The sequence below is a fragment of the Gymnodraco acuticeps genome, unplaced genomic scaffold (genome assembly GCF_902827175.1).
Source record: "Gymnodraco acuticeps unplaced genomic scaffold, fGymAcu1.1, whole genome shotgun sequence".
Taxonomy (NCBI): Eukaryota; Metazoa; Chordata; class Actinopteri; order Perciformes; family Bathydraconidae; genus Gymnodraco; species Gymnodraco acuticeps.
Window position 1 is genome coordinate 976,665 of NW_022990029.1, and position 15,752 is coordinate 992,416.

Genomic DNA, 15,752 nt, shown 5'->3' on the forward strand with positions numbered 1-15,752 from the left:
ATAAGGCATAACCGACCCAATGAGGAACTCTTTGTGCAGTGTCTCAGTTTGCTGTGGAGGAATACGAGGCCCTACAGGACACTCTGGACCTGGAAAGGGACCTGAAGACAGAGGCAGAGGGCTTTGCCAGAGCGGTAACACATCATGTTCAGTTTGTCTGTCTGTCCCTGCCTCATGAGTTAACGTTAGTTAAGTTAATGTCTAATGGGATCAAATAAAAATGATGAAGTTTTGGACCAACTTAGATTCAAATTGCAGTTTTACTGGTTAAGGTCAAATTCAATTTGACAGTAGCTGCTATATTCCTCTCTTATTCTTCCTATGAAGAGTTCATATGCTGTTTTGTCCCCAACAATGTGTCCTGTCTATCCTCTCGTGGTCCCCCTTCAGATGTTGGTGGAGCAGAGGAAGCTGAAGAGACAGAGTCAGATCCTGATGCAGAGCTCCTCCCCCAGTGAGGCTCTGCAGGAGGCCCTCAGCCAGGTCGGCAAACTGAGCAAGGAGCTGGAGACACAGAGGCTGGAGCTGCAGCAGCAGGTCTGAGAGAGAACCCTGCATACACTGTGGAACACACACCCTGTAAAACACACACACACACACACACCCTGTGGAACACACACACACACACCCCGTGGAACACACACCCTGTGGAACACATACACACACCCCGTGGAACACACACCCTGTGGAACACACACACACCCTGTGGAACACACACACTGTGGAACACACACCCTGTGGAATACACACACTGTGGAACACACACCCTGTGGAACACACACACTGTGGAACACACACACACCCTGTGGAACACACACACTGTGGAACACACACACACCCTGTGGAACACACACACTGTGGAACACACACCCTGTGGAACACACACACTGTGGAACACACACCCTGTGGAACACACACACCCTGCATACACTGTGGAACACACACCATGTGGAACACACACACTGTGGAACACACACCCTGTGGAACACACACACTGTGGAACACACACACACCCTGTGGAACACACACCCTGTGGAACACACACATTGTGGAACACACACCCTGTGGAACACACACACTGGAACACACACACACACCCTGCATACACTGTGGAACACACACCCTGTGGAACACACACACTGGAACACACACACACCCTGCATACACTGTGGAACACACACCATGTGGAACACACACACTGTGGAGCACACACCCTGTGGAACACACACACTGTGGAACACACACACTGGAACACACACACACCCTGCATACACTGTGGAACACACACCCTGTGGAACACACACACTGTGGAACACACACACACCCTGCGCACACTGTGGAACACACACACTGTGGAACACACACACACACACACACACACACACACCCTGCACACACTGTGGAACACACACACTGTGGAACACACACACACACACTCTGCACACACTGTGGAAACACACACACACACACACACACACACACACACACACACACACATATAGCTTTGACTTCTTTGGTTCTGGGTTGGGCATGATGACCTGGTGAGGAAATGGTGAAGAAAACATTGTCTCTTCGTGCATTTTGACTTGTAATTTGTGAGACAAATGTGGACGTGTCATAGTGAGGCTTAACTTCCACATTACAGCAGGTATTTGCAACACTTTGCAACTCACAGTAAACCAAACTTGATGAGGTTAAAAACAACTGAAACAGTTCAATAGAAGATAATTATGTCTGGGCTTAAATTCTCTGTATCGGCATCAGAACCAGAGTTATTTAGCTGCTTTAATACAATGGGTAGGAACGCCTGGTGAATGATCACAGGCCGCAGCAGTAAATACTAGAGGATGTGAACTGCCAGATTAACAATTAAAGCAGCGGCATCCCTCCTCTGGCACTGATGGAAGACAATTAGAGCTGAGTGGGATCACTGCTCTCTGCGGTGCAGGGTGGAGGTGAGCCATACCCTTCATTTGAGGAACAATTCAAACCCTGGTTAAGGAACTGGGGTTGGGAGGCAGATGACTGAAAGTCACCTGGCAGCTTCCCAATGCTCCTCATCAGAAACCACTGAGCTGCTCTTTTACTAGAATAGAAACATTTAGCCAGAAAAACCCAGTTTAAATGCCCTATTAAGAATAAACACAAGTTACATTTCCTTTCAAATAAAGTGCGCGAGGGCTGCAAATGGTTAGGCTCCTCAGAAAGTTGAGGGTTTGGTGCCTTGCTTAGGGGCACCTCAGCAGTGCCGAGGACCAAACCTGGCATCATTACCAGTCCATATTTACAGTTTCTTGCTGAATAATGTCGATGATCCTTTAAAGACAAGATGCTTTTGAACATGGGTGGTTTTCAGAGAGTGATTATATTGTTATGTTGGGGGGGGGGTTATATATATACATATACGTGTAGTAGTGTACGTTTGTTGTGTTAACACTAAGCTAGTTGATGACACGTGTGTGTTGTGGTGTTAATTGTCAGGTGCAGCAGGCGGAGGACAGGCTGCGGAGCTGTGAGGCTCAGAGGGAGCTGACGGCACTGAGGCGGACACTGGAGCTTGTGGAGGAGGAGAAGAGGGAGTACAGTGAGAAATGCTCCAAGGCTGAAGTAGAGGTCAAGGATCTGCGCTCTACAGGTGAATGCCTATTTGGAAGTGTAAGGACGGGGTGCACTGTGGGGCGTTACACTGTAGATTTAGAGGACAAGGCAGAATAGAGAGTGAAGAGGGAGCTCAGTTAGAGCATGACCATGAGAAGCAGGAAGAGCAGCAGTTGTTCTTCACAGTTTCCTTTTCTCTTCTCGGGGCTGCCACTGTGTGTCCAGTCGAGGAGCTCCAGACGAAGCTGCAGGCTGCTACCAACCCCCACCCAGCTCCACCCCCACCACCTCCTCCTCCTCCTGCCCCAGCTCCAACCTCTAACCCACTCAGGTTTGATCCCCATCAGCTCTGAGCATCATCAGTCAGGGACATCCTGTTTACTTTGATGTATTGTTTGATGCACCTTTCGTACTATGAAAGCATGTAGAAAGTAGTGTGATAGCAGCCAGGTAACAGTAGTAAGAGTGGAAGTTTATATAACAGTTATGAACAGATGTGTTACAGTAGTTGAATGTTCTAACTTAGAGATAGATCCAGTAATAATAACAATTATAAACGGTGTACATACACTGCCCGTCCAAAAAAAGTCACCACCTGGATTTAACTGAGCCAATCTGGAAGAGCCTTCCATTGGATAATTACTGTAGAGATTCACATGTTTCAGCTGGCAACAAGTTATTTAACCCCAGCTGATGTGGTGTTCCATCCATCCATCCATCTTCTCCCGCTTATCCGTGGTCGGGTCTCGGGGGTAGCAGTTCCAGCAGAGAGCCCCAAACTTTCTTTTCCCTGGCGACATCAACCAGCTCTGACTGGGGGATCCCAAGGCGCTCCCAGGCCAGCGAAGAGATATGATCCCTCCACCTGGTCCTAGGTCTACCCCTTGGTCTCTTCCCAGCTGGACGTGCCTGGAACACCTCCCTAGGGAGGCGCCCAGGTGGCATCCTAACTAGGTGGCCGAATGTGGTGTTTAGCTTCTCATTTCTTAAACATCCATGTCGGAAGACAAGGACATTAATCAGTTACAAAAAGATCAAATGATTGGCCTGCATCAAGCAAAGAAAACAACTAAGGAGATTGGTGAAACTACTCAAATCAGGGAAAGAACTGTCCAACGCATTATTTAAAACCAAATCAATGGATCCAGATTCCTCCTGTTCCAGAGTGATGAGTGCATCAGGGTAAGAAGAGAGGCGGATGAAGTGATGTACCCATCATGCCTAGTGCCTACCGTACTGTGGGGGCAGGCTATGATCTGGGGGTGCTGCAGTTGGTCAGCTCTAGGTTTAGCAACGTTATGTTCCCAAAGAATGAGGTCAGCTGACTTCCTCAATATACTGAATGACCAGGTCTAACATCAATGGAGTTCTTCCTCCCTGATGGCACGGACATATTCCAAGAGGACAATGCCAGGGGGGCTCACATAGTGAATGAGGGGTTCAGGGAGCAGGAGCCCTCCCTTCCTCACATGGACTGGCCCCCACAGAGTCCACACCTCAGCCCTGTGGAGAATCTTTGGGATGTGCTGGAGAAGACTTTGCGCAGCGGTGCGACTCTCCCATCATCAATAAAAGATCTTGGCAGAAAATGAATGCAACTCTGGACAGAAATACATTTTGTGACATTGCAGAAGCTTATCGAAATGATGCCACGGCGACGGCCTGCCAAACTCAAAGCTGAAGGCGCCAAGGCGGTCCAACGAAATATTAGTGGGCAACTTCTCTTTTGGACGGGCAGTGTATATATATATAGATATATGTATCTATATATATATTACACAAAAGTGATATTGCACAACAGAGGTGTTATAGTCTTTGTTGTTATATGTGTAATGTAGATCTGTAAAATCTGAATATTTAATGGTGACCTGTGTTGTGTGTGAAAACTAGAGCTATATAATATTGTTATAATTAAAACCTGGAAGCCCTACAAGAACATTAGGGGCGTTCACACCAAGTTATTTTCCCACAATAGTTCATGAGAACTCAGTTCATGAGAACTCTTTTAGTTCTGATGAACTAAAGCAGATCACGTTCACACCACAATGAGTTCCTGGGGAAGAATTAGGCAAATGAAGCCTCTGACGTCACTTCTTCTTCTTCTGCTTTGGGTTTACTGGCAGGCCGCAAACAACTTCACGGCGTATACTGCCGCCGGAAGTCCTCGGCCGGAAGTCCCCGGAGTTGGGGACAGGCTTCAGTAGAAGCTGCTGGGACTCCCAGCAGCTTCTACTGAAGCCTTCCGAGTAAATCGCCAGAACGCCGACACCTCCTCATCTCCACCGCTCCCATGTTTTCTTTTGTGTTGCCATAAGTTAGTCTCTTTGCGTTTCTGCGCTGTGCTAATAATGCTAATGCGAGGATAATAAAATGGCGGCTTCACAAAACCTTTTTGGAGTTTTACGGGGCGTGGTTTGCAATCCGCCCAGCCAATCAGAAATAGGAACCTTTTTCTCGCACGAAAGTCCCTGCTCTCTAGCAGGGACTGAAAAGGGGTAGTACCCCTTTTCCAGTGCGCAATAGAGAACCGCAGTGACACGTCCTAAAACCCGGAAGTAAGTTAGCATGTTTACCACGTCCGGTTCCTTCGATAAAAAGCAATGCAATTTCTCCATAGGATTTTGGAAAATAGCTCCAAATAAGGTCTGTGTTTGACAAATCACGTTTTGTTCTACGACATTAAATACATCAGCAGTGACCCCACTGGTGATTTTTGAAGAGTTTACGTGTCTGAAAAACGATGGTTGTTACCAAGTGGCTGAATAGGACTACAGAAGTTGTCCAGGCCGTTTTACCTCATTACACCGAACACGTAAAACACTCCCGCTAAGTTTGTTTGCCCTGTTCTGCTTGAAAGCAAGTACCTGCCTCGTGCAAACTGTTCAAACAAACACTTCAACTTGTACCATTTACAATCTGTATGTTTGAATATGGATCTTAAGTTGGCGTGACGTTGAAGCAGCGACCCTGCTGTAGTTCCTTTATAGCATAATGTTAGCATTTTGCTTCTTGCGACTAGATTTATGATTTGAAAATTATAAAAGTAGGATAGACATGTGGATATTATCCGGCTGAACAAAACGTGATCCGTCTCTTAAATGTGTCTCAACCACAGATATTATTTCGAGCTATTTTCCAAAATCCTATGGAGAAATTGCATTGCGTTTTTGACGAAGGAACCGGAAGGAGTTAACATCCGGGAGAGGCAAAGTACCTCCCCTTCCGGTTGAGCTCCATGGGACCTTAATTCTGAAAAGTTATGCATTGAAGTCAATGGAGAGAGAAAGATTATCTTTCGATCCCGTTTGACTTGTGCCACAAATTACACATATTATGTTTGTCAATTTAAAAGATAATTTTGCAAGTCAAAACAAAAAAAATGTGTCGTAAAACTGTGAAGTAACACATTTGTTTATATGAAACGCTGAATAAACTACATCTCCGGTCTAGCAGAACAACACACGTCACAAAGATGGCCGTCACTACTGTCTTACTACTACAAAATATTAATAATAATAATGCATTTTATTGATATAGCGCTTTTCACAACTCAAAGACGCTTTACAGTATGAGGGAGGGTAGACAAACAAGGACAGGCAAACAAGTAACTATAGTAAAATAAAAAAATAAAAAAAGGCAAACAAAAGGATTGACTACCCTCACTATCACCACAATGAAACACGTCCAGAAGAATGTCATGCAAAGCTGCCTGCCTGCCTTCCTTTGATTCTCTCTGAACTGCCTGGTCTTTTTAATGTTTAATGTCAACCATTTGTGCAGATAGCATGACGTACAAAAGATCGGCGATCGCCGATGCTAGCGTTAGCATTTCTCCCCCGGGCTTAAATTGTGTATAGAATGATCACACCGGTGACAGTACTCTTCAAAGGGTTCACGAAATATGACTACTACTCTTACTGTTTAACATTTTGGGTTACTTAATAGGCGCATTCACACTGCGGTACTTTTCCCACAAAGGTTCATGTGAACTTAGTTCATGTGAACTCTTTAGTTCGCATGAACTAAGTACAGATCACGTTCACACTGGAAAAAGTCCCTGGGGGTGGATTAGGCAAATGAAGCCGCTGACGTCACTTGTTCTTCTTCTGCTTTGGGTTTACTGGCAGGCCGCAAACCACTTCACGGCGTATACTGCCGCCCAAAGTCCCCGGCCGGAAGTCCCCGGAGTTGGGGACTAGCTTCAGTCGAAGCTGCTGGGACTCCCAGTAGCTTCTACTGAAGCCTTCCGGGTAAATCGCCAGAACGCCGACACCTCCTCATCTCCACCACTCCCATGTTTTATTTTGTGTTGCCATAAGTTAGTCTCTCTGCGTTTCTGCGCTGGGCTAATGCTCATGCTAATAATGCTAATGCAAGGATAATAAAATGGCGGCTTCACAAAACTTTTTGGTAGTTTTACAGGGCGTGGTTTGCAATCCGCCCAGCCAATCAGAAATATAGCTCTTTTCTCACAAGAGAGCCATTGAAAGTCCCTGCTCTCTAGCAGGGACTTTCGAGGGGGTAAAAAGGTTCACATGAACTAATTTTAGTACCGGCTCTTTTTGGTGTGAACGCGATAAAAGAGTTCACATGAACCTTTGTGGGAAAAGTACCGCAGTGTGAATGCGCCTAATGTTACTTCATATTAAGGCTAATACAAATGACAAGGCTGTAATGCTAACTAACGTGCTAGCTAGGTAGCTAACTTATCCAGCCACTCCTGGTCCTTTCATCAGACGGGGAGCGAAAGAACGAGCAAGACCCATTGCTGGTAACAACCTGGTACTAAGCACACAGGCATCTTGTTAAAGTTATCTTATCTTAGCCAGCTAATCTTAGCTATCTCTTAGTGGAGGAAAACAATTGTGACATCACTCTGGGATTTGTAGTCTTTCTAGTTGCGTATTTTTCATAGTCTTATATTTCAACAGTTTTACGACAAACTGTGACATTTTTTACATGGAAATGATTTTTTAAGATTTACAAACATCATGTGTAATTTATGGCACAATTCAAACGGGATCGAAAGATACGTTTTCTCTCTCCATTGACTTCAATACATTATTTTTCCGAAATAAGGTCCCATGGACCGGAAGTAGATGGGCGTGAATTCGCCAGCTCAACCTGGGCGGAGCTCAACCTATGAGGCACGTGACGTCCCGACTCCCGTGTTGTGTACTTACCCAGTCACAAAAGTAACATATTATATCTTATATTATTAATATATATATAATTCTGATGTCTGTGGTTATTTAAACATTCCCTGATAAACGTTATTTCAGCGTCAATAAATGAGTGTTAATCCCAGTGTGTTTAGTGTACAACATCACATGTAATTTCACCTTCAATTCACGGTTTTCAAAACGTTAGCCACATGCTAATGCTAACCGGAAATGAAGAATTTTCAGAATATAAGTGTTAAATTAATAGTAAGTGTGAACTTTCGTTTTTTTCAGAATAAAACTGCTTTAAATTAAAACCCTGTTTTTTAATTTAAATTACGTCATATCAACATTGATATTCATTTCTTACAGTAGGAGAGGTTTTGGGGTTTGGGAGGGAGGAAGGAAGATTAGGATTAGGTAAAAAGGTAGGGAGTGGTTAGGGTTAGATTGAAGAGAGGGAAGAGAACTGCTACCCGGGAAACAGGATGCAACGCGTCATCTGTGAAGCTCCGCCCACGTTGGGCTCATTGAGGCATTGCGCACTGCATTGAGGGGCTTCTCGAAAAGGGGGTACAAATGGTTCTGATGAACTAATTTAGTTCAGGGGGCTTTTTGGTGTGAACGCAAATATATCTGAGTTCTGATGAACTATTGTGGGAAAAGTACTCCGGTGTGAACGCGCAAAATGGTTCATCAAAATCAATACCTCTTAGCAATTTTGGGATCCTGGAAAGCGTCTTGCTAACAACCCTAACCGTTGGTGTCTTTCCTGCAGTTCTCTGCTGTTGTTGATCCGAAAGAGAAGAGACATCAGTACTGACATCCCACTGGTGGGCCAGGACTCTGCTAAGACATCAGGTACACCAGGACAGGGACTTTGCTTCTTTGTGTAAGCATAGTGTGTAAGGGCATGTGTTTATGTATATATTATATGTATAAGATGCATTGGAATACATCTAACCAGTTAAGTCAACTCGACATGTTCTTTACGGCATCATGGTTCAAACTGTGTTTTGATCTTTCCTTTCTCTGTGTGATGTATGTTCATTTTGTATGTTATTCTCCTGGGGGCTGCTTTCTCTCATGCAGTGTAGGACAGCTGGTGTTCAATCCTGTTTCAATCAGATGTCCTCCTTTTCAACCTGTCTTTTGCAAATCAAAGTGAATGTTGTGTATAAAGACAAAAGTTGAAGCAGTGGTAAATCAAACATAAGACTTGATCATTTTTCCTATAAGGTCAAAGTGACACATTTTTCAATTTGTGCAAACAAAAGGGAAGCCTTGACTTCCGTACATACGTAGGAGCGGGTAGGACATGCATGTGAACTGAACAGCTTCACAGTCTTCATTTTGTGACAGGAATATATGAGGCCTCAGTTGGGCGCTCCATGCAGGGGTTTGTTGGAATTACACACAGGGCTAAATAGATGCCACCCAAGGATCTTCTACTCTGACACCTGAATAATAGGCTCTTTGGAGGAAAATATTTTACTATCAGTTTATTATCATTGTTATGTTTGTGTGATATTTTAAAGACATCTTACTGACAATACTTCCACTGTGTATGCCATTGAATGTTCTGCACTGGAAAATTAAATATGAACATTCTTTGCCAATGCGTTATGGCAGAAAAATATGTTTTGTCCCCATCTTTTGTGAACTGGAGAAAGCCTCTTATCCTCTCAGAACTTTTTGATGAGAAATTGCTGAATAGTGCTTTTACGCAGGGGTTTGAATTGAATTCCTGAATAGTTTAGATAACCTCATGAACTACAAATGCTCTGAACTCCACAGGTGTACTTTGAGCTCTACAGAATGTTTGTGCACAGCAGTGATTATTATATGTTCTATAAGTACAGCCAAATCAACCCCTAAAGGGGAAAAGCTGTGGGTTTGGCCAAAGAAACTTAATTGATCCTGGTCCCAGAGGTTTGATTCTTTTTCAAGTTTTTACATTCAAATAAGCTATTTTACAAGAGCAGTGCTAATAACGGCTGTACATTACAGAGACCCCTCACAATCATTTCAACTCAATTTGGTTCGTGGCACTGAGGCAGACTGCTGTTGAGTTTTTGAGAAGCCGTTAATAAGAACAACTAAGGACACGTGTTTCTCTCCTGCTTGTGTTTATCTTTTATTCCAAGACGTGGATGTCAGGCAGCAGGCCGTGGAGGAAATGATGCACAGGATCAAGAGAGGCGTTCAACTTCGACCTGTCAGCCAATCACCCAACAGAAGCAGGAAACAGGTACTCTCAATAATCCACTTAAATGGTGTATTAGCCAACACTGCCTGCCACCTGCTGTGTTTGTGACATTAAGAGCCCGTTCAGGAAAGCTTTTAACCTTCAGTCTGAGGCCAGGTAACTGTCAGTGAGGGCAAACAACACCGCAGCGCTGTGTTCTCGCATTTCTCATGAACACACCCCTGCACAGGTGATGACTGTTCTGAATATTCCACTCCACCATTTCTATTCAATTAAAAAAATGACATAGATGTAATGTTTCTTTGAACGTATGTAAAGTAGTCCTAAACTATGATCGGGTCTGCCGAGTCCCCCCTACCCGCGTCCTTTGACAGGAACACAGCAGAAAAGTCCAGCACACACTGCAGAGACTTCTCACAGTGAATACTGAGCAGTCAGAATGAAGACATTACAACCTCAAAATGGGGAGTCGTTAAAGAAAGTGCATGTGTGTTATGTGTTTTCCTCCTTGTTCAAATCTGCAGACCAAAGCTAACTTCCATCCATCAGTGTGTGGGATTATTTAAGAGCTGCTTGTTTTGATAAAACATGACATAATGGCCAAGACATATTTTAGTTGGCATGTTCCTCCGCCACAACAACTCCGCCAAATTAGATAGCATTAGGACCCGCTCCACCAAATAATTACAAATAATGAGGATGGGAAAATTGACGTGACTCAAGATGATTGTGTTGTGCTTCTTGTAGAAAGCATACATTGTGGTGCTTGCCTACAGTGTCTCGGCTCTGTGGTAAGAGGTGCCGTTTAGCCTCTAAGTGCTGAATGAGGAAAAATAAGTATAATGTGTCAGACTGCTGTTTATTTACCAAACCAATCTTTTCCCTCCTATTTTCCTTTTATCAGAGGGAGAGGCTGCCCTCTAATTCTGCCATCCAGGAACTTAAAGGAATCATGGTAATGGCCCTTTAAAACAATCCAATGTCCTCACAGAGCACATGTAACTGCTGGAACTGTGACTGTGTTCACACCTGAATTTAAAGTTGTATTTGATGTTAAAATAATATATTTCAACTAAGAGAAAGTGCTACTGCAACATTTATTGAGCTGCAGTCTATATGTACATACACTACCAAAATAAACTAAGTAGAACTGCAGTCAGTCAGATATCTGTAAACACTACCAGATCGTTGGACATGATTGTAAGCTGTCACGGTACCTGTGCAGCTCTAGTTGCTGAACTGTCTCTCTGTCTGTGTTTTTGTTGAAACTGTCAAGGAGAATTTCGGTAGAGCCATCCCCCAAGCCAAGGCGGTGCCTCCGTCAGCCGGAGGTGATGAGCAGCTGCAGAGGATCCTGCTGAGGCGGAGGGGCGCGCTGGAGCCCTGAACACACCACGGTGAGTCCTCTCCTCACTGTCCGACAACATTCTGATCCTGGGGGGGGGGTTTCCTCATTAGCCCAAAGAAAGACATCCTCTACAGAACATGAACCACTGTTGTGTTTCACAGAATGTTAAACTTCTGTCAGAATTCTCTCAAAGGTCTTGGCCTTTGTTGAAAAGGTACTGTTCATGTTATTTTGTGGATTTGTTTGCCAGCGGTTGGAGCAGAGCGCTCTGCTCCTGCTTTCTAAAGATCACACCACACTTCGTCAGAAAGCAACTGACAAATAGGATTAAATATGTTTGAATCAAATCAAAATACAGAAGAGGAATGAAATAATATAACGGTATGTTTCAGGGAAATTAAAAAGTAAACAAAGAATCAGTATGACCACAGTCTGTTTGAGAATAATTGAAACAATACACTGGTACATATGACATCTGCAATGCGTGTAGGTGTTGTCATAGATGGCGGACCACCTTTTATTAGGGCTAACTGTTGGAAGAGAACTTGATGTTTATCATTTCAAAATAAATCTCTAATAGGACAACAGCAGTTTCACTTCCTCTGCCGTACACAGGGTTTTTCCAAATGTTGTTTGAAATGTTCCATTAAAAATAAGTGAATCAATGAGGTTTGCTAGAATAAAGACAACATTACAAGGTCATTCACTATATTTCAAACCTTTATTTAACCAGATTGGTCCCATTGAGATCATAGATCATTGAGATCCTTTTTCATATATGCACAGAGACTGGCCGTCGGGCCTTCCATATCTGATTTATGCACAATTGTTCATGAAAACTCAAAGAAAGTAATATTTATTTGAATAAAGAAACCATGACACACATCCAGCCGTTCATAAAGCCTTCTCTTTCCTTCTCTGTAACGTGTTCTGCAGTGTTCCCCTGTTGGAGCCATGTGTTACTTCTTCAGAGTTCCAGCTGTCTTCCTGCTGCAGTGTGAGGAAGAAGTGTTTCAGTGTGTGTGTGTGTGTGTGTGTGTGTGTGTGCGTGCGTGCGTGCGTGCGTGTGCGTGCAGGTCTCTCCCCTGCTGTGTGACAGAACCAGGCTGAGCTCGACATCGACATGAGCTTCCACATATCATCATATGACCCAAAATCAATGTCTAGTTTAATTGTATTGTGTATGCATAAAATATATTAAATATTCATTTCAGACGTTATAAGCAGGCGTCAGTAACAGTGGGAGGCCCCGAGTGCATCTCAGAAAGAGCAGTCACAAGGTTGTGAATCAACACAGAGGTCACAGCCTCTGAAGTGTGTGTCTCAAACCCCTCATGATGGACTCTAAATGAGACCATCATTAACTAAATGAACATCACGCTGTATTGAAGATACCAGAAACTCAGCAGGGAAAATGTTTATTAAGGTTAGAAGTGAGAAAACGGTCATATTTTCATAGACTTCTATACAATGTGTGTTCTTTAAACCAATGGAGTCGCCCCTGGATATGAGAGAGAATTGAGGTTTAAGGCTTCACTTTTCAGACCCGGCGGTTGCCCCCTCTTTACAGATGACAGGAAATGTGCGTTCTTGGTTAAATACTGAAAATGTCAACAGTGAATTACTTTCATTAACATTTATATAAATCTACAATATGTCCCTTACCTAACCCACGAAGCCTTTTTGCCTCAGCAGGACTCAGTCAGTGTGAAAGTCCTGAACGTTGCATATCCCCCCCGACCCCTCCTTGTTCATTTCCTTCACTCACAAACTTGTTTGTGACTTTTCAGAACAAAGTCCAGGCAGCAGCTTCCCCTCAAAATGCATTTAGCCAAAACAAATGGTAATATATAAGAAGATGTATTTCTGGGAGACAGGACTGGAATCAGCTATTTCTAACTGCTCTGTAATATGCATGTCCAATAAACTTAAGTTTGTCATTTATTGTATTTGATTTCATTTGAATGCTTTTCTGTAACAAACACATTTCCTATCTGGTTTACTGTACTGATGCATTCTCCCTGTGTGAGGTATTAACCCTACAATCTGATATTTACTAGTTTTAGACAATCGATGATGTTGTAGGCTAGTCATGTGAGGACAATCATAATAAAGGGATCATTAAATAACACGTATTTGAATGAGTCCTGAGATGTAAAAAGCTTCCCTCTCTGTTTTGTAACAGTGTCCCTCTGTCAGTCCGTTGTGGAGCCGTGCCCTTTGACGATCACAATGACTGTGCTGCTGATTAAACACAATGGTGGGCTGCTGCCGTGGGGGCAGGTTTTTCCTCGACACCTGCCCAAATTTCCCAGACACTTCCTTGAGAGCGGGATTGAAACATGAGAGCTGTGAGCTGCAGGCGATGTCCGTCACCTTTTGTGTGCTGCTGTTAATTAAAGCTCAGGCTTGGTTTAGCACTGAGGTGCAATTTCCAGCTCCAATCCCCCGAACAGAGGGCTGAGGAAATGTCATTGTGGCTCTTCTCTAACTAGATTCCCCAGCAAAAAGCTTCAAACACTCCCATGTCCATTCATCCCTGTGTGCAGGAAGGACACTGGCATTTTATTTTACTGCACATTTAGTGGAGCTGGAAACAGGAAGGATTGTATAAACTCGTCAGTCGTGCAGAGTATTTTTGGCTGTTTTTCTCACCACATAAGCAGCTTGTGAAGAATCTTGGGTAACTTGTTGGAGGACGGCGTGTGCGAGTGGTCGCCTGCTTGAGTAGGAGTAGGATGAAAAGAAGAGAAGGCCTTTGCATTGATTTACATCCTGCCTCCTCATATCCTCCATATCCAATGAGCCTCTTCTCGTGGAGGCCGTCCTGGCACAACTCAATAGTTTGCCAACATGCAATACAGCCTCTGATTCTGTTGTCTCCGTCTTCCTTCCCTCAGCAGAGGCAAAGTCAATGACCGGCTCCATTCCTTCCTCCGCCATCTGCTCCGCGCTGGCTCCCTGATGGTGATTGACGGACGTACACACTCGCCGCTCGGGGCAAAACATGCAATTATACAAACCACGCTGTGTCCTTTTCTTCTCCCACAGCCCGTTCTCAGTCTGCGTCTCTTCCCTCGTCATCGGCCGATACAATATAATGTTTTGTTGTTTTTGTATTCTTGTCCCTTCAGGGACCAGCAATTAGGGAGGTCTTTTTAGTGTGTCTGGGAAACACTTAATTTGACCTATTTTGTTAGTCATTTCATTTATTTTCCCAAACATTGTAATTGCCTGCTGTGTGTCTGGCCTCAGTCTGCGTCCTCTCACTGATTACAGGTTGTCAGTTACACAAACACCAAGGCTGCACCGCCAGCAAACCAAGAAACCAAAGAATCATAACAAAATAATTATCATTTTGTGACCATTTGCTATTTATTTTATTTTATAAATGAAGAAATTGTATAACCAGAAATAAGGTATTGTAAGGGAAACTTCTGTGCAGCAATGCAGTGGGAGTCACTGACTCAGGAAGGAGACACGGTAGAGCAGGAGCTCTGATGTCAAACACTGATGATTTATTTGGAGTTTCGGCCGGAGGATTCACATCACAAGTCACAGCAGTCACGATCTGACTGCACGGGAGAGTTGCCACGTCAATTCTGGAGAACTCAACCCCAGACCCATGTATTTAGCTAGTTCTGAGAGCATCATCAAACTGCTGCATAACGAGATAAAATCATAACACCTCTTATCAGCTGACGCCAACAGGCAGGAACAGGGAGACAGGACACTGAGAGCACAGCAGCCAAGGTTACGAGGTGTGTGTGCTCAGTCAGGACAGTTTGAACTGATAAACTGGGTCAGTTATGGGCCTTGGAAAATATTCCACAACAGTTATGATTAGAGTTCCCTGTAAAAGCATGAAGACACAAAATAAAAATAAAATGTATAGCGATTCATAAATAAAGTTAAATGAAGCAGGCCTATTTAGTAACAGCTACATTCTGTGCGTTTAATAGAAGATAAATCAGAGAGAACTCACTGGACATGGCCGTTGATGTGTTTGTGTGTGTTAAAGTACAGAGCTGTCATGGCCAATTGAACACAAAAGTATTCATCAAAACTATTTTGTCTCTTGAAACAATTTGTCAGTTGAGTTTTCTGTAGTCATGAAGCTCAGTCATCAAACTGTGAAATGAGATAAAGGTTCTTTTTGTATGAATTCCTTTGTTTTACAATGATCTTTTATCAATATAGAAGGCACGTGAATGTGTATGATTGGTGAGCCTGCCTTTTACATTTGGGGGGATTCAAATATTTTCATTCAGTGGAGAGTTTCATGTTATTATGGATTAAAACATGTGGAAACGTGTTGAGCATCGAGATGCTTACAGAAAAGGAGAGCAGGTAAACTCATTTCTACGTAACATGACTATTTCTGCTGAACATGATTGATGTGGATAATTGACCTCTGCTATTATTTAAATAAAAC

General features: G+C 43.6%; 2 protein-coding genes across 4 annotated transcripts in view; one reads left to right on the forward strand and one right to left on the reverse strand.

Moving 5' to 3' along the window:
- The window catches only part of shtn1 (shootin 1), an 84,112-nt gene extending 70,851 nt beyond the window's left edge, over window positions 1-13,261 (forward strand). For 2 of the 3 annotated variants that reach the window (XM_034215018.1, XM_034215020.1), the window contains 9 exons: window positions 40-134; window positions 391-537; window positions 2,482-2,635; window positions 2,824-2,929; window positions 8,539-8,621; window positions 9,908-10,011; window positions 10,874-10,924; window positions 11,246-11,366; window positions 12,254-13,261. In XM_034215018.1, the coding sequence (XP_034070909.1) occupies window positions 40-134; window positions 391-537; window positions 2,482-2,635; window positions 2,824-2,929; window positions 8,539-8,621; window positions 9,908-10,011; window positions 10,874-10,924; window positions 11,246-11,356 (851 nt within the window). In that variant the 3' untranslated portion in view covers window positions 11,357-11,366; window positions 12,254-13,261. The remainder of the gene's footprint in view (window positions 1-39; window positions 135-390; window positions 538-2,481; window positions 2,636-2,823; window positions 2,930-8,538; window positions 8,622-9,907; window positions 10,012-10,873; window positions 10,925-11,245; window positions 11,367-12,253) is intronic. The other variant, XM_034215019.1, reaches the window with a different exon arrangement.
- A 1,786-nt stretch (window positions 13,262-15,047) lies between these two features.
- eno4 (enolase 4) overlaps window positions 15,048-15,752 on the reverse strand; it is a gene marked incomplete at its 5' end in the record, with an annotated part of 2,456 nt that continues 1,751 nt past the window's right edge. The window contains 1 exon segment of the mRNA XM_034215017.1: window positions 15,048-15,752. This exon segment is cut by the window's right edge and continues 649 nt beyond it.